This window comes from Limanda limanda, chromosome 13, assembly GCF_963576545.1.
Source record: "Limanda limanda chromosome 13, fLimLim1.1, whole genome shotgun sequence".
Classification (NCBI taxonomy): Eukaryota; Metazoa; Chordata; class Actinopteri; order Pleuronectiformes; family Pleuronectidae; genus Limanda; species Limanda limanda.
In genome coordinates, this window is record NC_083648.1 from 24,262,210 (window position 1) to 24,285,048 (window position 22,839).

A 22,839-nucleotide genomic window follows, 5' to 3' on the forward strand; every position below is an offset into this window, starting at 1 on the left:
ACAAGTGAATCCCCAAATGCAGCAGCAGAAATTTGTCATACCAGATTGATGTGCCAAGCATGAACATTTCCTTGTGTCAATTTATTGCAATACCAGCAGTGTAGCGAAAAGAACCGTCCCTTGACACTGACTGTGCTAAGCATGTGCCTGTGGCCAAGCTAAATGATTATATAGTGCATGCGCTGGAAACAAGCACTCTGGAGCTTGGATTTGCTCTAAAAGCAGGAAGGCGGCAGACAGATAAAAAGAAAGGGCGACACATAAAAGACAGTGGGAGCGGGTGTCATGGGTCACCTTTGTGTGTACACATGTGAGTGTAGGAGTTGGCGTGATGCAGATACTGTGCGGTTGTGATTTGCACAAGAAAAAAAGGTGTTTTATCATTGCTGGTTCAAAGTGGGCCTGCTCTGGAGCGGAGAGGGTGGCGGGGAGGTGGCGGGGATGAGGGGGTGTCAGGGAGGCAGGCTCGCGTTTAGGTTTTAATATGAACGTCTTTGCTGCTATCTGGCCCAGCAGCGGAAGCATCAGCACGCTCCACAGTCTGAATAATTTATGGGTCCAAGAAGCTGCAAAGTCTGCAGCTCAGCTGATAAATCCCCCACTGATGGTGTCAGACACACAACAGAAAGGCTACAGATCAACATTAGTGAGTGTTTGCCAGGGTGTGTGTGTGTGTGTGTGCGTGAGAGAGAGAGGGAGAGCAGAGGAATGTGGTTTTATTATTGTCTTATGTGCTCTACTTTGTATTTGTATGTTTGTGTGTTTGAGGGATGAACATAACTGAGTTCTGTTGAGACGTTTCCTTTTCGGCAGAGTCAACTTGACCTGCAACTATATGTTTCAATTCCTTCATGCTGTACATCAACTCAGAGAGGAAGACAGGACCGGGAGTTAACCCTGAATTTGGGCTTGTTCCCTCAGATCATGCTGTAAGGCTGTACCTTAATCTTCATGGTCAAGGTGATTCTTCAGTGTACCTATGCCCAAAGATAAGTCTGGGTGTGCATCCAAAGCTAATTATGTGTTGTTCCGTCTCTCAGTGTCCGTTAGGGGTTTTCAGTCTAAAGACGTCAGTTCCTACTGAAGATATCTCAAACAGGTCACAGTCCAAATACATTTTTTTTTTTTTTTTTTTAAAGGATCAGTCATTGTTTCTCAGCAGGGAATATTTTGCTTTTCTGAGGAACAATTTTCATACACACCCATATATACATGCCTATATATACAGTATATACATACTTTTATCTAACTAATGACACCTACATTGTGAAATCCCATGACATGACATCATATAATCACAACACAACAAGCTGAGCTGCTGTAGCTATGTGTGGAATACATTTCAGCACAGTGACTTGTTTGATGGGGACGTGGCTGTGCCTGCCCCCTTATTTATCACACCGAGGCTACAGCATGACTTCGGCTGTTTGGTGTCTTCTTCTCAGAATCTTTAAGGTATAACTACATCTGGATCCATACAAGCCACAGTCTCAGCATAATGAAGATTAGAATGAACAACATGTCACCTGGGGAGCAAGATGGACAGATTGGCCCTTAAAGTGAAAAAGAAGAAATAAATCATGCCACACAACTCACAAGACTTTTGAATCCAGGTTCACACCACACATTCTCTTATGTAACACGTGTTATGCTTTTACCAAGGCTGTGAGGTGTTATTGAAGTGAAACATCGTGGCAGAGATGATGTGCACTACAGATGTCCCCTGGGACTTTGCCTCCAGTGAGTTTGGGAATTTTCAGGTCAGATTTGTCCTACTCACCCCATAGTCGATGTTAAAATGAAGACAAACAAGATGTGAATTCCTTTTCACTCACATAAGCAGGTTCTCAAAGTGTTAAAAAGAATAAATAATGTTTCCTTACTGCTAATGATCAGATTTTAAGAAATTTACATTATCTGTGTAAACCAAACACCTATTTTTCTCCTTAAATCAGCAACGTACCTGTCCATTCTTGGTGCTCGTACACACTATGACAGCACTGCTGCTACCAGAGATGGACGGAACGTTGTCATTGATGTCCAGGACCTGGATGGTGACAGGGACATGACTCACCATACGAGGGTTATCTGAAAATGAACACAAGAAACAGGCATTTGCTGCTGAATCACTTCTGTATTGCCAAAGAAAAGAGATGTCTGTCTCCTATTGACAATGGGAGTAAGGGTGCAGTTTTTCTATATGAGCTGTCCATGATAAAGATAGTGTTCTGAACTTCGAATTGGTTTTACAGGGTACATTTTCCAGGATGTGTTTTAAAGAAGCTCTTTCTTGTTCTGCAGATTCACTCACTGTATATAAACAATGGGATATGATCTGAGGAAAATCCTGCCCTTCAGAAGAGACCCGCTGTATTTAACAGTACACATAAAAACCAAGGTCAATGAGATCATTAACATAAACCAGACTAACATGACTCTCACCAACAGAAGTATATCTTTGAATCTGCAATGCAAAAATCGACATGGTAAAATCTCTATCTTTATATCTTTATCTATTTCTCTATTACGATATGCTTTAAAGTGAGTTTTCATTACCAAATGTTTAGTAAGAATTATTATAACCTATATAATGGACTCAATGAAAAGTAGTTTACAACCGATGGCCACTAAGCAAGCAATATTTACCATCATGCATTGCTTCAATTGAGAGAAAAATAACTAACAGATGTCAGGTAAGAGACTTCTGTAACCTGACATACCAATGTAAGAAAGTTTGTTTATTTTAACAAAACATAAAAAAAGCTTTTCAAATAAATAATTGGAAATTCCTACACAATTAATAATCATTATGATTTCAGAGAGCAGACAAAATGCCTACATTAGAAAAAGACAGAAAAATTATGAGAATAAAGTCTTCCATGCACGAAATGAAATCAAAGTCTCATTTGACTAAAAAAGCAGCAACAAACTGAAAACGAATTGATTTGAAAAAGAGAGGATGATGGAGAATCAAATATTTTAAATTGCTTTTGAAAAAATAAACACTTGGGATATATAAAGATTGATTGATGTTGATGTGGCACATTTTATTTGTGCGGCAGTTATGATGTAATTGACTGTACAAAGATCACCTGGGTAATGTCTGAAGCCTTTCATTGAGTCAATGAGCTCATTATATAATCCTCTACATGGACCTCGTCTGGTGCTCAAAGGCCATTCCATTACCATAATGTACAGTAGATTATAATCATGTGTAATTTAAAAAAGACCACTAGTTTTCCAGAGCACAAACAGTTTGGAGGAGATCCAGATGTGGACGAGGTGATACATAATTACTGAAAAGGCTCTCCCAAAAAAAACATAAAACACCCTACAACGTGCAAATGAGAAAGAACAGATGGCAAATACTCTATGTTGGTGACCCATTAATCATAAGGCCCTGTGGTTTTAGTGTTAAAAATGTATGTATCTAACATTTATGTCCCCTAACAAAGAGGGACTAATTAATCAAAATACACAGAACTTTTTGGATAAAAGGTTTGGGATTCCCTCACAACAACAGTACCTCCTCATCCATTTCATACACATTAGAAAGTGTATTTGTGTATAATGGCAACAGTTTTTTCATGATCACCTCAAATAATATAAAAAATGCTTCCTCTTGAAGCCTGGACATTTGTCATTACATCTACTTTAAGGCTCCAACACCACAGTTTTCTGTCCTGACAAATAATAGATTGTTTCCACACAAAGGACCAGTGCCGAAAACCAGGTACAGCACACCAAGAGACATAATGTAGACCATCAGTCAAGATGAAAAGCAAAAACGCTGCAGAAGAGAACCCTGGAGGAACTTGAACTTACATCTGGCCCAATGTGGTGCGGAGGGCGATGCAAGTGTCTTTGCTGGTTTCAGACTGACTCAGTCATCCATTTCCAGTTCAGCACAGAATACCCTTGTACTCGAGGACCAATGGGGATGTTTGTTTTAAAATGAGTTATGGTCAGGTGCACGTTGATGCATTGTTCTCTTGAGGAGGTGAAAAGTGTTTTCACTTTACACCAACAAAAACCTGGTGTGAAGTTGACGTATATTCTGGTCGGCCGAGAGGTCGCCGTGTTGTTGTAGAAGTTGATGATGAAGGGAAGGACCGCGGACCCAGTACTTACAAGTAAAATGATGTTTATTAAACAAAGTAGTACAGGTCAGGACGAGCTCTAGAGACTCGGAGAAATCACACAGCCAAATGGTGAAGTCTGACTTGCCCCTGCCGGGCAAGATGTTTTATAGGTTGGAGGTGGGACCCCAAACCTAGAGATAACATTACATCACACAACAGGGTCTTCAGCCTAAATAAGGACATGTTTAGTATCTTGTAGTGTAAGGCGTCTTCATTGTACAGGTCGAAAGTATTCTCTGGGGGAGAGAGTTAACGCATACATTCCATACCATCTGGGATAGTGTTTAACGAGTGTAAGAGTTTGAGAATCAACACTGAAGATGGTAACATGTCATCGTGGTTTATGACCATGTTCAAAAGAGTTATCAGCTAAAATACACCACAAAGTCATCAACACGATATGTCTCTGTTATTATAAGAGCACATTATCGAAATACGGACACGCAGCAGAAATGAGGATTGAAACTAGCCAGTTGTTTGACCAATTGTGCCAATACACCAGTGTTTAAACAGACCTGTGTCCTCAGCAGAGACGCCTTCTCTCTTACCACCTGTCAAACCAAAGCATACCTAGCTATTAAAAGGAAAGGTAGATGGATTGGTTTATTGCATGTAACACCCAGAACAAACCCATGATTAATTAAGAGATATTAAATACAGACACTGGGATATCTTTAGACCATGGCGATAGATTTTATAAATAGAGCCTTCAACAGCTCAGTTTATCATCACACTATGGCGGAGAGTTTAAAAATGAACCAAAAATATTTCAACACTTTTCTTTATAGAGCTGTGCATAGAACGTTGATCCCTTCAACACCTCCATACCCAAGAATGTCTCTCTTCTAATCAATTAATGTCCTTTACGAAAACAAGTTGTATGTGGGCTCTTTCTGCAGGGCTGAATTGACATATTTACTGAGGATATTTTATAATACTTATAGAAATTATTCTGAACCTAAATGTGTTGTCTAAACCTAACTACAGACTGGGGAGGCTAACCCAAGGCTCTGATGTAACAAGGCTCTTCTCATTCAGTGGTCAGTGTACTGTAGATGGTAAATGGTCAGATCACAAATACACTGTCATCACAGACATTGGAGCAATTCGGGGTTCAGTATCTAGCATAAGGACACTTTGGCTTTCAGAATGGGGAATACGAGCATCAAACTGCCAACCTCAGGTTAACTGACGAGCCAGTGTACCTCCAGAGCCACATCTGGTCTAGCCAGCATTGTATGGCCGCAATACAACCCAATACCCTATTGGGATATTGTTTTGAAATAGAAAATATATATATACTAGTGATCTGGTCATAAATAAAGCAAACATACTTCCATTAAAAATAAATGTAAGATGAGGTTGGGGAGAAGCCAGAGTTGAAAACAGTATACAAGTGTGTAGCAGCGTAAAATCATTAATAAGTCCTTGGTACCGACTGGGCAAAACAATAGCTAATACTTTCTCACCTGGTTCTTGCTCTCAGTCCATCCTGCTTTTTCTCTTTGTCTGTCTCTTTATCATCCTCTCTGTGCTGTCAACCAGATGGTCTGCATGGTCGTATATATGTTTTTTTAAAAGGCTTTTTGCCACAGCTAACATCTTTACTGTCTAAGCAAGTTCATGTTTTATCTTAGACAAAACAGACAGATTTGCAGAGTTCAAATGCCTCAAGTAAAATTGAAGCATCCCAACATGAGCAATTTATTAATTCAATATATTTGAAACCCAAAGATGGACTGACTTGAGCACCCTTAAAAAGAGGCTACACTTGCCTATAGTCGCAGCTATACGCAGTGTTGGGGAGTAACGGAATACATGTAACGGCGTTACGTATTTAGAATACAAATTATGAGTAACTGTATTCCGTTACAGTTACAAATTAAATAGATGGTATTCAGAATACAGTTACATTGTTGAAATCAGTGGATTACATGACGGTACTTCTCTGTTTCACGAGTTTAATCACTGTCTCGTAAATCCACCAGAGGCAAAGCCCCCAGGAAGCAGCTGGAGACCAGGGCTGCCGTAAGAGCGCCCGGACCCGGCGGCGTGAAGAAGCCCCACCCCTACCGGCTCGGGACCGTTACAGGCCCGGGACCGAGGCTCTGAGAGAGTTCCGTCGCTACCAGAAATCTACGGAGCTGCTGATCCGCAAGCTGCCCTTCCAGCACCTGGTGAGAGAAGACCGACCTGCGCTCCCAGAGCTCCGCTGTCATGGCTCTGCAGGAGACCAGCGAGGCACGCCGGGTTCACACCGGACGCTGAAGGGACGCTGATAATATCACCCGTTGACCCAGTAGTATAAAAGCATATGGTCACTTGTTGCTCCAACATTAACTGCAAAAGCGTCCCAATTTAATGTCATCCATCTTCAAGAACTTCTCCGCTGTTTGCTCCGTTCAATGTCGGGTGTCGAGGGTAAATTACGTATTCTCCGCCCCCCCCCTCTCTTTTTATCTTTATGACTGCTTGTGTGTCTGTAGTGGATGGGCAGAGGGGGGCATTTAATAATGTGATCGGTCAAATTGGTAAATTTAAATCTCCAGGACAACAGAAGGGGAATACAAACTATGGGATGCATGTTTTATCATTTATATCATATAAAATATGTCATCAATATGGGGGCTTCAGCCTCCAGTGGGACCGTCACAGAGGTGGGAGTGGATGGGAGCCGGACATCCAGCTGGCCCGCAGCATCGGTGGAGAGAGAGTTTAAACTGCTGCTGCTCCACTGACTATAACAACGCCGCAATCATATACTTAAAAAATGCAATACAAACCGGAAGTATTCCAAGTATTCAGAATACGTTACTCAGATTAGTTAATGTAATGGAATACGTTACAGATTACATTTTTGGGCATGTATTCTGTATTCTGTAACGGAATACGTTTTGAAAGTATCCTTCCCAACACTGGCTATACGCAACATCCAGTTTGTGGCGCTTCCCGCTGAGCTTGCACTCATTGGCTATTGCTGTGGCTGAGGGGGTAGAGCGGTCGTTCTATCCCAGTCTTCCCCATCTGCATTTCGAAGGATCCTTGGGCAAAATACTGAACCCCTCATTGAAAAATGCTGCCCATAGATGAACTGTATGAATGTTTGTGTGAATGGCAATAAACTGTACTGTAAAGAAAGGGCTTTGAGTGTTCAGCAAGACTAGAAAAGCGCTTTTTAAATACAGACCATCTACTATTTATTGTGGGATTCTGTTTGAGCCGATTATCATAAATTTAAACATGTTTGATATTTTGGTATTTATTTTTGCAGATAATCTGCACCAGCCGACCTCCGGATGGGAACACATCCGCCATTATCAGGAGTACATCAGGTCCTAAAAGTGCCCGATTATCCTCTAGTGTGCAGCAGCCTTAAGAAAAGTGTTAAATAGATTTCATTTCTGATGGTATGTTTCACGCATAGAAAAGTGTGAAACTTTTTTACATCCATGCCAACTAGTCTCCTTTTAAACTGTCTCCTTCTATAATACGATGGGACTTAATGAGTTAATTAAGTTCCACCTCAATTAGATCAGTCCATGCTTATTTAAATATATATTTTTGTTGTTCATTTACTCTTCACTCATGTTTTATTCACCTAATGCAGTTAACATAGTGAGTGTTAATTAAAAAAATCTGTAATAATGTTTTATATTTCGAGTCAATGAAAAATGTGTCAGAGTGGAAGGCAAATATGAATCACGACTGGGTCAAAATGGAATATAGGGACATTATTAAAATAGTCCAGGCTCTGCAGAGGGCTTTTATGTGCTTTTTAAAATATTTATATTTTTTAAAGTTCAGTTAAAACTTAAGTTAAAGCTCCAGTTTATATGCATACAAAGCAATATAGAAATTGCATTAAAAAGGACAATGTTTACCGCTATGATACTGTGACAGATTTGATTGACACCACTAAGCAGTGATTGGAGACTCGAGGTAACACAAAGATCAGCACTGCAGGCAAAGATGAAAATAGCAGTTATCCAGAGGCAGCTCCTACAGAAGACAGAGCAGTTCCTTAAGCTTTGTGCATCTCTGGATGGTCTCATGGACCCACAACTGGCCAGAATTTCCACAACAGGTACAACGCAGCAACTGCAGTGACTTCAGCCTGAAGGAGAACCGGTGAACATTTGCGGGTCGTGTTCAAACGCGTTGCCTGCATGAGCACCACAAGTTTCTCAACAGCAATTTCACTGTCAAGTCATCAAGATCTCATCTGTCAATTTTCTCTTTCATTTCGATTGTGATGTTTCATATCTCCTTCACAATGGGTGGGGTCTGTAACTTCCATTTGTTTGTTCAGTCATCTGTCACATTCAATATCTCACACACCGCTGACCAGAAGGAGACGACACACAGTGATAATACGTTTGATAATAATATGCTGCCACCACGACTATAATGTCTAATGAAGGGGACATTTTATAGTTTGATTTTCTTTACCCTAATCGAATCGTCCAGAGATTTAATTCCTTCATTATCTCTCGAGAGTGTAGGCATAACAAACTTAAAGAAGGAAAGATTGGAAATACAGCCTGGATTGCAAACCTCAATAGAATTACTGGGGGACATCAGAATTCGTGTTATTTAGTTTTTCTTATCTGGTTTGATCAACATGGCTGAATTAACCTGTTTTTTTGGCCCTGGGTACAATGACAGACATTCCTGTTAAAACTGGATGTCTTGATTCCTGACAAATATCTGTAAAACACTACAATGTATGCAATACAATGAAATTGTTGTGCCATTTTTCACCATACTTACAAAGAGGCACATGTTCAATGCCTCTAACTATTACCTAGCCCAAAACTTAAACATAAGCAATGCACTATGACTTATCGTTGAGGGAAATCCAGTGACCCTATCCAGTTGATTTATTAATCTCTTTCAGGCGGCGAAATAACACAAAAGTTGACAATTCTGCAGCTCATCCAGAATGCAGCAGCTCGACTGATTTTTAACCAGCCTAAATTCACTCACACTACTCCGCACATCCGCTCCCTTCACTGGCTACCAGTGGCTGCTCGCATCTGTTTCAAAACTTTAGTACCTTCGTACCGTGCTGCGAACGGATCAGGTCCAGTCTACATCCAGGACATGGTCAAACATTACACCTCAGCCCGTTCACTCCGCTCTGCTTTGGCCAATCGGCTTGTTGCTCCCTCACTGCAAGCTAAACACTCAACAAAATCACGACTGTTTGCTGTTCTGGCTCCTAAATGGTGGAACGAGCTCCCCATGGACATCCCTCGGCAGAAAGCTTGCACATCTTCTGTCGCAAACTAAAAACACACCTCACACCTTGAATACAAATTAATAACTAACAATTTAGGAGCACTTACTTATAGCACTTTGTACCTTGCTTTTTTTTAAAGAAACTGTACTTTCTTGATTCTTGTTGTTTTTGGCTTGTACCCTCAGGGTTGCATGCACTTATTGTAAGTTGCTTTCGATAAAAGCGTCAGCTAAATGAAATGTCATGTCATAATAATAGTATATTGATAAACAATAGTATGTTTACTAGTGGGTGTAGATTTATGATAAAAGTTACATGCAGCCATATCTATCTGTAACACCAGACATTGTGGCCTTTTTTGAAAACTAAGAACAAGGCCTTTCCCAACCCCATAAGTGGTATATGATTTATTAATACTGGAATAATTAATTTAGGGTTGATAACATGCACTGGACTCTGCAGTTCCTTCCGTACTTTCTCCAGAGGATGTGCATCTGTGAACGCAAAAATCAGAGTGAGACGCTCCACATTTTCTACGGACTTTATCCGCCTGGACTGGTCGTATGCAGTCCATAGAAATCCAGGAGAAGTTGATGTGGGAACACTGCATGTGATCTACACTGCAGAGTTAATACGTCACTTCTTGCCTCTGTCAGCAAAATAATGCGGAGAATTTTTTGCTGCTGAGAACGCATCTGTGCAGAAAACCTCCCGCTGCGTTGTGCATATGTGTGAACGCAACTCTGGGTAAACTCTTTTTACCCGGAGGTCATGTCTGAAAACGGCTTCACTGTAAAGAAATTATACATAGAGAGTTTTCTCTACTCTCATACCCCTTTAGACACTTAGGGGTTAAATATAGAGTTCTTGGAAAGCAAACTTCAAAGTGCAAACCTGACATCTTGTTTCATACTTTGTCCTTATCTCCTCATCTCTTCCCTCGCTGTGATCTCTCCTCCTCTAAATCCTCTCAACCTCTGTGCTTTACCTTTCTGGGTGCCTCTCAGCTCATCCCATTAGAGAGGGCTTATGTAGTTTTATCTTGGGAGCAGCTCTCCAGTGCAAGAGCGGCACTTTCTGATCAGACCCGAGGTAATAGGCAGGGGTGAAGGTCAGATACTGCATCTAGAAAAATCTCTCACTCCTCTCTGCTTAATTCACAAGGGAGCTGAACTTTTTTATCCGGTCTGAACTACATACCTAGTGAAGTTGACCTTTACTCCTTCTCCCTGCTATAAACCACTGCAAAGCCAAATGTAAGTCTGTGCTGATGTTAATGGTGAGAGCAGGGGAGATCCACAGGCATTAAGAAAAAATGTACACACACCTGTTATGCCTATATATAAACAGATATTTCTACATTGGAGTAAGACAATTCTTTGATGTAGTCAGGGAAGACTGGGAAATGGGCCAAGGACAGTTAATCCCATGAGCAAGTATTTTTTTCTTATTATGTTATTGGAGTATTTTATTAACTTGCGCCTGTTCTAATTTATTTTGTATTTAAACATCTTCTTTCTCTTCTTTTAAACCTTTTATACCAATAGTACTTAAAATACTAATAGCATTACTACATCTTTGTCTTATTTTGTTGTTATGGGACATTGTTGAACTTATATGTTGTGGTAACGTAGTAAGATATGCTTGTGCTTTTTTTTATGTATCTTATAAATCAGTTTAAATTTGAATTTGTACAGGTTATTGTTCATCCTGTGGTCTCTAGGCCTTTAACACCTCCTCTTGTGCCTGCTTTGTTAGCTGCAGGGTCATTGGCTGGGGACCAATACTCTTAGAAGTTTTGGGCCCTTGTCCTTGTTGCAGGGAACAGGGACGTCTCCCTCAAAGCCTGCTGCTAACCTACTTCAAGAGTTACTTGCTCTCTATGCCTTGTCCCATCTTCTCGGCCAGAGCCAGTAGCTCTCCTCAGTTGCATTGTGCTGTCTGTCTCCCCAAAGCCCCAGGTCCTTGGAGAGATGCAAATCATATAGCACCCACCTTTTTTGTCAGTTCCCATACACATTGTCCACATTGCAAGCAAAGTAATACATCTTCATCAATACTTTTTTATCATTTACTTATTTATTGAAATTCTTGTTCAGGGACTTCACTTCTCCTCCAACCAAGATTCCCTGAATCGGGCTCTGGTAGCTGAGGAGTGTTTGTTGGAAGGACATTACATGGGACAGTATAGTGAGCAAATAACGTCTCTTTTCAGGTACAAAATTCCTACTCTTACCCAAATTAACAAGATCCCTCCGACGAACAACCCCAAACCAAAATAAAGAATTGTGAAAAAGAAAATTCGGCCTCACCTGTATGTCCTGACCTGTCTAATTCCCACTATTATCCGACAAAGACAAGCATGGTCTAAAAACAAAACTAAAAGAAAGAATCAGACAAAAGATCAGCACAATGTTCTAATCACTCTAAAAAAAAATGAATCCAGCACCATTCTTGATCCATCAGAGATCTTTGTCCGGCATTGACAAATCACCATCACAAAGCAGAACAAGGCACAGCAATTCAGAAACAAACATATTCATCACTCAGTTGATTGTGATCTATGTGAGAGTCAATCTGCACCCTAGCTACGCTAGACATGCTACATAGTGTGTTCACTGACAACATGCAGTGCACTATTAAGTCACATGATGGTTCACTCAGAACGGTCAAAAAGTTGATTGAAATGCTGCCGATTCTCATCCTCAACAGTGGCCATCTTGGCTACATAACAGAAGAGAAGGGCCAACCATTGCATTTTCAATGTGATTTCAAATTTGTGAAAAATGGCAGCACAAATGGAGGGAACGGATTCAGTGGCGCTGATGATGGCATAATATGTTATTTGAAAGAGTGCCACACACTAGAAATTAAAACTTTCATTTTTATGTCAAGTGAGTAAAGCAGCCAGAAGATTTTCTGGCGAACGACAATTAATTTCACGCGTTTTGATAATGAACAGCCAGGTTTGATTTGTGACAGCAGCATTATGACAGAATTTAGGCACAGCTCCAGTGTACACAATGTGCACTCACTGAGGTAGCCACATTGACACACGATGTTTGTCCATTGTTCCCTGCTGCTGTCTATCAAACACAGATGACCCTGAAGTTACCGTCAATCAAACAGAAACACTGATATACCCCTCGCAGCTGCTGTCTATCAAACACTGGATTTAGAAATTTGCAGAAAAACCTTTTTTAGTCCTTTAAATAATAAGGCCCAATCCCATTTCACCCCATGTCCCTACAACATTGTTTTCAAGGGTTATCTAGCACCTTGAAACAAAGTCACAGGGGGTAGTGGTTGAAATCCGCCCCTACACTTCAAGTAGCCGTTACATCATTATTATTATTATTATTCGTCGCTAAAACCCAGAGACGTCGTCAGTGGTCATTGACGTAAACAGACGACACAGTTTTGCCGGGGATGTCATTGTAATAACATTGTTGAGATCTTAAATAAACCAATGCTGTTGTTTGCAGTTACTAATATGACAAACCTATAATATCTAAATAACATCTATGCTAATGATAACCTGGTCAGAAGTCACTGTTATTTTAAGGTCTCGTAATCAAGATGGTAATAATATCAAGATGGTAATTTCAGTTAAAAAACATTATGAGTTACTGTTAAGCAGCACCGGCTCACGGGCGGGCCGGTGCTGCCGATAAGCCTCAAACATTGTTATTTTCAGAACTGCCTCGTACCGCTAGATACTGATGCAACATATCATTAGAAAGCTAAGATTCTCCTGCTCTACTTACCTCTTCTATTCCATCCAACCTCTCAGGCTTCACAAATAATCAAGTGGTTCACTCCACACTTAAAATTTGGTATCAATTTAGGAAACACTTCAAATTTAAATCAACATCTACTTTAGCTCCTTTACTGAACAATCATTTATTTCGACCTCCGCTTACAGATTCAACCTTTCTCACATGGCATAATAAAGGCCTGAAATGTTTTGAAGATCTTTACAAGGATGGTATTTTTCGCAGCTTTACAGATCTCTCAGGAGAATTTCATCTCCCACCTTCTCATCTCTTTCGATACTTTCAAATTAGACACTGCGCTAAAGCTTTGTTTCCAGTTTTTCCCTCCTCGCCGCCGACCCTACAGTGGGAGGTGCTTTTAAACCACGATCCACTTCAAAAATCACTCATCTCTAAAGTTTATAATGAACATCTGTCTTTTGATTGCTCTCCAGTTACTTAAGTTAGGGCTGCCTGGGAAGATGAACTGGATCTAAACTTGGAGGATGACTGGTGGGACGCTGCTCTAAAGAAAATTTACACAAGTTCATCCTGCGCTCGTCTCACACTTATACAGTTTAAAGTACTGTTTAGAGTCCACTTTTCTAAAGTGCGACTGTCGCAAATCTACCCCAGTATCACTGACAAATGCGACAAATGTCATGCCTCATCCTGTAATTTAACCCATATGTTCTACTCTTGTCCGCTACTCTCTCGCTTTTGGTTAAATTATTTTGACACCATGTCAAAAATACTTTCAGTGATTACAAAAGTCTCCCCCCATGTTGCCATATTCGGGCTCCCAGAGAACCATAACCGGTTTACCTCTACTCAATTAGACATTTTAGCATTTACTTCCTTACTGGCAAGACGCCACCTTCTTCTCCACTGGAAGTCGACTAAAGCTCCCTCCAGCACTCAGTGGCTCAACGACACCATGTCTTTTCTAAAGCTGGAAAAGATCAGATATTCAGTGAAAGGTAGCTCGAACAAATTTTATAATAAGTGGCCTCCCTTTCTCACATTCTTCCATTCTCTCCAATCCCTGCCCCTTATTGATGAACCCCCCCTCTCTCTCTCTTTTCTCTCTTTCTTCTTCCTTTTTATTTATTCATTTACTTATTCTTTTTTTTTTTTTTTACTTTTAAATTTTTTTTTATTTTTTCTTTTCTTTTATTATTTTTTCTTTTAATTTATTTATACTGTGCAGCTTTAATAATTAATAATTACTTAATAGAATTTTCAGTTATCTATCTATCATTATTATTATTATTTTCATTGAGTTGTGTAATGTATTGTTCGCATGACCACGTTCATGTGGTCCATAAAATAAGAAAAACATCCTAGGAGGAAGACTGTATACCTTACTCTTAATCCATCGTGATGCACAGTGTTTTTATGGTGTCAATATCTCTATATATGGTTAATTGTCGTACTGAGATTTTGTGATACCCAATGTAAATTTGACATTGATTCCTGTTCTACTGTGCCATACCTCCTAATAAAAATATAAAAAAAAAAAAAAAGAAAGCTAAGATTCTTCCGATTCGACTGATGTTAACCATAACCATTTCAAGATCCGATCACCACAGCTGGTACAATTAACGTCTCAGTCAAGACACTAACACAAAAAAAACAATCACAAAGTCGACGTCACTCACCTAAGAAGCATCATATTAATCCACAGATCGATAACATTCCAACGAAAACAGTCTTGGTACATTGCCAAAGGTCCAGACGATCCAATCCAGTAACATAAGCAGTCCAAAACACACTATTACATCAAAGAACAGCCACAGTCAGCTGTTGTGTAATCTCAGCGCAGCCAGCATCAAGATGTAAACAACATGAAAGATGTTTATTTGTATACATTTTAAACCATATGACCGGTTTTGCCTCCTTTATATATATATATATGATTTTGAGTGTAAAAGTTGCCTTTTTAGCCTAGTGGGTTACCATAGTTCCAAATGGCCTTTGTGGAAAAGCCTAGACATGCCCTTAGGAAAAAATTTACGAAATATTCATTTTCTGTGGTATTGTTATCAAATTTGAACCACGGCTAGTCAAGGCTTCATGCTAGGGTCCCAGTGTGTTTTCCAGGTCATAAGTCCCAGCTAGATTCATCTGCAAGCATCTGTTTAACAAAAAATATTCAGGCGGAAATAAAAACCTTCTACTTCACTGTGTTCCAACTGCTATTACTCAATGTCAGTAGCACTAAGACTGTGTCTGACTGTTGGGGGGGAAAGTTCAGAATGTTACCTTTCAAAGAGACCAAGATCATGCATGTACTCCAAATGGTTCAAGAACAGCTTTCAATTTACTTTTGGTACTCCTCAGACAGGCATTTTAGGCGAATCTCACCCGCTGCTTAAGAGGCTACAAAACATTACCAGTTATAATAATAATTAATTAAAACCAACATATAAGCCAAACATGTGAGCTGTAATCAAAGAAATTCACTTTTCTTTCATGAAAGATAAATAAAATGTTCATAGCAGATAAACCAGGTAGGATGAAAACAAAGTGTTTTGGCTTCACTCTGGACCATATACTGTTTATGAAGCTCTGCAGACAACATGCACCACACAAACAGTAACAGAGTGACAGTACTTTTTAGAACTGTTTAAAGAGGGCTTACCGACGACAAGGAATAATTCTGAAGAAGCTCCAGAGCGTTAACACAGGCCAAGCAAACAGCCCATTCCAAACAGGCAGATTTAAAAAGAGTGCTGTAGTAGACTTTAAAATAAAAACATAGCAATACACATTTTTCTTACATTTTTTTTGCCTGTAAGCCAGCACCCAACTAGAATACATTTTCTCCCTTTCAATCTTTAACACTAACCTGTCATATAAGAGAAAAAAGATAAAACAGTGATTTACCACTGTCCAACCTCTATTCCCGTTGAGATCGATTTTAAAATAAGATTGAATTCCCATTAGTTCACATATATATATATATATAGACATGGAGTACATCTTGAATTCTTAAATTATACCTAAGGTGTCCTTCCTGCATGGGAGGCTTGGTCCTTAGATTAATCCCCAGAGACTCAGCATCAGGGTGACTGAGCCACCTGGCATTTATGCATGCCCCCGCTCACTTCATTACTCACACTATTGTGCACTAAAGGGTAGGAGAGAGGGTAATTGGCAAGATGAGAAGGGAGGATCAGAAAGCAAGAACTGATGGACTATTCCTCAGATGCATTCAGCACAGACACAATCTATGTGCTGTTGCACAGACGCCCTGTTACATCTCTAAATGTCAGTTCCACAGAATTCCGCAAATTAAAACGCAATATGAGAAGGTTCTTTATCAAGCAAACCAACAGAGGGAAATGCCAAATCTACATAACGATCCACTAAAGCAGCTTCTGCTCTCTCCCATATAACATCACTGGGGGTATCTGATACAATTTCAGATGACAAAATAGGTTTCAACCTCGTCATTGAAGATTCCATACCCATTTCAACATATATGCTTTGAGTGTCTTGTTATCATATTATAAAAATCTCACTGCATCCCTCACTTGGCCCAGCACTGAAATCCTGGTTAATGTTTAGGCCACTTCTCGACTGTAATGCCATCTTGTCTGGCATCCCTAAAAAATTCACACAGATCTGCACCTTGAATCATTACTGGCTTTAAATCCATTAACAAACATTTGTTCTCAGGCTTCCTGTGACCTATAGACAGACTTTAAAATTCTCCTCCTCACATTCAAACCCCTTCATGGTCTCGCTGCCCATATCTTGCAGATCTCCCCAGACATCCTCACCCCACAATCCGCCTTAGCAGATCTGCTTTCTGTCGCAGATTTTAAACTTGTGAGCATGGTAACAGAGATTTCTCCTGTCTGACTTTGAGTTTCTCCACCATTTCACAGCAGCTTGTAAAACTATCAAATGTGTGTTGTGAGAATTGTAATTTAATTTTTTCTGACTCTCACATTTTTCCCATGCAAAGTTCTTGGAATGATCTGGGCAGGAAATATTAATAACTCAATGAAAAAAAAGACATGGACTTGAGAGAGTTAATTTTTTTAAGAAAAGGGGCCAAATGATATCTTAAAAGAATTTCTACAAATTTAAAAAGAATTGCTATTTGAAGAAGGAACGTCTCGAGTGTTACATAACAACATACAATTACTGTCATATTTATCGTAATTAGAATCCTGCATTTGTTTTGTTTATCAGGTACAGTTTTTAAAAGTTTGACATTTAACTAATTGTGCATTCACTTTCCGAAAAATAACTTAACTAAGGCCTAGAAATCTAACAGAGAATTCAAAACACACATCTTAGTCATGTGCACATGTACTTTAAGGATGCCCAGCCAAAAATGTTAAGCTTGTTTTAAGAGCCACAATTACAATGTACAATTTTCAACCAATCCAAAACTGAGCTGTAAATTGTATTGGGTTGATAATCAAAAATAATGCCCATAATGCACATTCATCAGACACAGAGCAACATCAGTTGCTAAAGGCTCATCTGCGTCCCTCTGACGTGTAGATCAGGGGAAATGTACAGTTGTTGATAGTTAAATGCTGTCACATACAGCAGTTGTCAATTTAAGCAAGTGTTTTTTACATTACACAGCCATTTGATCTGTTGCTTATATACACATTTTGTTGATGTTAGGCTTCACAGCTTTAGAAGTAGAAGAAAGAAATTGACAGCTACACTCAATGACATGGTTCATTTTGTGAAATCTCAGTTTTACCCTGGTTTTACTTTGTTCTTTTTTCCAGTCAACGCTAAAAGCATTCCACTTGTCTTTTCTGCACAGAAAGTGTTTAAAAGTGAAAGTAGAATGACTACAGGCTGGAACTGCTCTTTTTTTTTATTTCTTTCATAACATTCAAAAGAAACTCCTGCAAAAACAAGATAAAATAAATAAATGTAACCTCGATAGGAGAAAAAAGTTAGAGCTGCAAAAAAAGTGCAACAAACTCAAGCAAACAACCTGAGGCGTGTTGGGATCACTTTAAGGACACATGCAGTGGAGAAAGGATGAATAGCTTGATGGAGAGATCACTGTTTGAAAGCTGGAGGGAGAAATAAATGGGTGTCCTGCTGGTGGATGGTTATACAGAGAAAACAGTGTGACAGTTTGATGTGCTGCTGCTGTGAACTTACCAACTTCTGCAGCCATCACCGTGATGTTATGCCACGCCCTTTCTTCCCGGTCCAGAACCCCAGTAGTCCGGATGATGCCGCTGTTCACCCCAATTGTGAAAAACAAAGGTCTATCCTCTTCATTGTCTATGAAGTACCTGTGATAGAGAAGATACAATGTATCTGTTTTAAAATAAACAACTTTTGAGATCATAAGACAACACAGGAGACATTGCCACATGATCCTCGTGCGACGGAGACGTCAACAGAAAGTCGTCAACACCAATACATTGATGGAGATAATGAATTTTGAAGCCCTGTCATTTTAACATGTTAAAGCTTAACATCACTGGTTCTTCTTTTTTGAACCTCTGAAAGACCTGAGGGTCAACATGTAATATACCCATACCACGGGCATGCCAACATGGGCAGATGATCTCAGAACGTACAGTTTGATGTTTGTTAAGCTGGAGTGACAGCAGCATTTTTTTTAGACTTCTGAATGTTGAAGATCAAACCTGAGATCTGTGATGGGCTACTGGTAATTGCTAGCAGGTCAAGCTGCCCTTGACTCAGTGTGCACCATTTTGAAATCAATTATATTGCCCATCATTATAGACATGTGTGCAGATGTGTGTGTGTAGCAAGTATATGGGCAGTAGGTAAAAAAGCAAATTACACGGATTCATCGTCAAAGTGCAGTAAGTAAGTAGGTTTGGCACTGAATATTCTTATGCAGTGCAGCTGCTTTAAGGGTTAGTTCAGAATTGAAGTTGTGTGGTATGTGGGCGATAGAGAGAAAGAGAGAGAGAGGAGAGGGGGGTGATGGTGAGGCTGGGGAGTAGAGTTACAAGTTAGTAGTACAGTTTTTAACTAGTAGTGGAAATGTATGCACAGTTTATGCTATTTGTCAGTAAGTAAAAACGACGACAGTAACTAGATACCCTGCTCTGTCTCATTGCTTTCTTGTATCATGGATAGATCAAGTCTAGCCATAAAAAAAAGGATGATGAGTTACAGTTTAATTTACTTGCTTACAACTGCTACTTATTAAACCATGAAAAGGCTTTCACACTTTTTATGTTAGGCCACTGCAGTTTTCAAACACCCTTGGAAATGGAGGGATGGAGTGAGGGGTTTCAGCTCGCGTCATTATCCAACTTCACTGCATGACGTCACTAAATGCTCTACCCTGGACCCTTAAGTCCAAAGAATATTTTGATCAGAAGTGTATTTGAATTTAGATAGACCACCTGAGCGAAGTGTTAATCAAATTTAAGAGGGGAATATATGTATATATTATATACATAGTCATGGTACTTCTGCAGCAAGGAACATACAGGTTGTTTGTGTCTATGCTGTGATATGACCCAGAGGAGCTGCTCCTGGTGTAGTGCCTATAAAGATCCTCCTTCCTCGTAACAATGTTGCACTTTATATTTCCCTACCTAACCTCCTCCCTTGTTCCCACCATAATTACTACAGTCGCTAGAGGAAGCCTGATCATAAAATGCAACTACAGGTCGTGATAAGCTGCTTGCTGAGAATGATCATTACAGTGGATGTGCATAGACTACTTTATTGAAGTTACAAGCACTGCCAGTGCATAGCTGTGTGGAAGAACCTGCAATTGATGACTGTGTTTCTCTTTTGTTATTCTTCTGATAATCTTAAATTCTTGTAAAATTTAGGTTTCATGTGTCACTGTATTTTGAAGGGAATTGAAAGGGATTGAAATCATGAATCCCAAACTTGAAAAAGTTTTTTGAACAAGTATTAAACTTTTTGGCCGTATCTTCCAGCCCTATTTTCAATGATTATAAAGCTGATGATAGAGTAGGATTTTCTTCATGAATACCTTTTATCATCCTGGATGCAGTGAGCATTCGCGGTGACAAATTCAGTTTGAATTGAGAATGAATGGGAATGTGATTTGTAATAGTAAGTGAGTGGTTGCTGAGCTAAGAAAAGTGCAGTATAAATGCATTCCATTTACATTTTATCACCTTTTTTTTATAAGAATGTATCTACAGCTAACACTACAGACTACATTACCTACCTTGCTTTTTTATTTTGTTATTTTGGTTGTTTGGTTTAAGGAAATTTCCCCTCAACATTATTCGAATTGACCTATCCCTGGTTAAGAGATATTTCAACCACAGCTTGGTTAAGACAGATAGTGTGAATGGCTACAGTAAGGCAACTTGAAGGCCTGCTCAAGGTTCTGAAAAAAACGGTTATAGTTATAAAAATCTTGGAGTGCTACATGCCCATCAGTCACCTTTATCTCCACACCTTTACAGTCCACATTGCTATATGTCTACTGTACACAGGGAACACTACTTCCTGTAATGGCACTGAGCAGTGGGATGGACTGTAACTTTTTAAGGACAGTGGACAAGTCAATCTACAAAGACAGCACAATAGTCCTGTCGTGGGACCTTGCGAACAAAGTCTCTCTGATGTCAACAACTCAAATGTGATGGCCCTGGAATAAAACTGTGTTTACAACCGCCACTCCTGCCCAGGACAACTCCCAAGTGCCAAAACACTAGGCTACAAATCCAGATAAGGTCAGGCCCAATGCACACCAGTATCAGTTAGCTACAGAAAGAGAAAGAAGCATAAAACTACTGTGAATTTTGGGCTTGGCCCGTGGCCATTGTTCACCTGCGAGTTAGCACCGACTGAGCCACAGTAATTATCATAACACACTGTTCATTCTACTTGCCGATACTGAGGGGGTGGGGGATGAGAGAAACCCCCACTGGGCACTTGGTCCTGTGCCAAAACAGACACAAGAAATGGAGTATTTACAGACTGCTGGAATACTTCAGTGAACCCGAAGCCTGTTTTTTTGTTGGGACCCCTGGACTCCAAATTATTCAAGACATACACACGAGAAAACACTTGCACGCGCTTCACGTCTCCGACTGTTTCCTTTTACCTGACAGCGCTGTTGGTGCTGTCCGGGTCCACGGCCATCACAGTGCCAACCTGGGTGCCGGCAGGTGAGTTTTCATACACATCCATAATGTAGTAATCCATGGAGAAGACAGGAGGCTCATCCACATCCCCCACAATGACCCGCAGCGATGTGGAATCCTTAAATGGTCCCAAGTGGGAGAAGCGGGAGTCTGGGTGTGTGTTGGAGCCTTCAATATTGAGTGTGTGCACTTTTCTCTTCTCATAGTTCAGAGGCTGCAGGGGAAACCGAAAACATATTAATCACACAGAGGACACATTTCACAGAAGAGATAATGTAGAAATTACACAAACCAGTCTGGTTTCTAAGCCTACACCGGCCATGGAAAGACTGGTTTAGTTTGGTTTTCAATAGTACCGATGGAGGGGTTAATGAAATGGGTTTTTTTACTTCACATTCAGATTTCAACTGCTTTCACTCGAAACCCTGCGCTCTAACTACAAAAAGCCCTGCCTGTGCTTAGATGTTTTGTCGCTTGAACGATTTCCTGCGTTCCAGCAGGACAACATAATTTGTTCTTGAATTTTTTATTTTATTTTGTTTATCACTTTAGCAAAACACCGGTTTCCAGTAACTGTACTTCAAGGTTAGAATAAGAAAACACCATCATGGAGCAGGAGAATGAGAGCCAGACAATTTCACTCTACCTGGCATTCTGAAAGATAAGAACACCCTCATATAATGAGAAAAGGTATTGTGAAAAATATATTACAAAACAGCTTTTGATCAGCCTCCCTTGAATTTGCTAAGATGATTAGTGAACTTCACAGTGCTTTTCTGTGAACAAACTTTATTCTGTAGTATTCTTTTACTTTTGGACTGAAAATACTTGACATTCTTTGCAGCAATGGTCCCCGAAAAAAAATCTATACATAATGTTTCATAAAAAAGTTTCATGTCCCCAGGTTACAAAGTGTCACTACAGGCTGACAAAAGCAAATGTTAAATTGTGGCGAGAAAGAGAAAACAATTATGGACTCTTCCTTTTTTCTTCCTCTGTTCCAAAGTTTGAACAGCTGGAAAACCACTTTTGACCTGTGGCTGTGAAAATCCACAGGACAGGTTCCTCTTTTGTTATAGTTCAAAAGCTACCGAGGATAATCCGACACAATCAAAGAACTGTCTCTGCAAATGCACATGCCAGGCTCTCAAATTTCAGTAGTTTTCGAAAATAAGTAAAGTGTATTCTATTTCTGACAAGGGGGTTATGTCTTTGTCCTAGATTTGTTAAAAGTTATCAGAATTATACAAAAACTGGATGGACTATTACGAAACTTGGTGGGAGGATCGGATCAGATCCAGAATGAAATGATCATGAAAAATATCAGGCATGTTTAGTGGACCAATATTTATATGTGTGTGGAATATGATGCAGATCTAAATTAAAATCCAGATCTTGTGAATAAAGTGTGGTTTCATAAGGGGCCTGTTGTGCCTTGTAGGAGTTATGCACTCTACTGAGTGCAGTTCTAGTCGGTGTTTTGTACAGTTACTTACTAAAGTTTTGTTCCGTGCCAAATGAAAAGATGCAGATTGAGAGAAGATACATTTTTCCCATTTAGTTTTATGTCTTTATGTTTACGA

The 22,839-nt window shown here is 39.8% G+C and overlaps 1 protein-coding gene across 1 annotated transcript in view; it reads right to left on the reverse strand.

Moving 5' to 3' along the window:
• The window catches only part of LOC133018221 (cadherin-18-like), a 123,648-nt gene that overhangs the window by 18,986 nt on the left and 81,823 nt on the right, over window positions 1–22,839 (reverse strand). The window contains exons 6-8 of the mRNA XM_061084541.1: window positions 21,217–21,470; window positions 18,291–18,427; window positions 1,964–2,088 (exon numbers count right to left, since the gene is read on the reverse strand). Of these exons, the coding sequence (XP_060940524.1) occupies window positions 1,964–2,088; window positions 18,291–18,427; window positions 21,217–21,470 (516 nt within the window). The remainder of the gene's footprint in view (window positions 1–1,963; window positions 2,089–18,290; window positions 18,428–21,216; window positions 21,471–22,839) is intronic.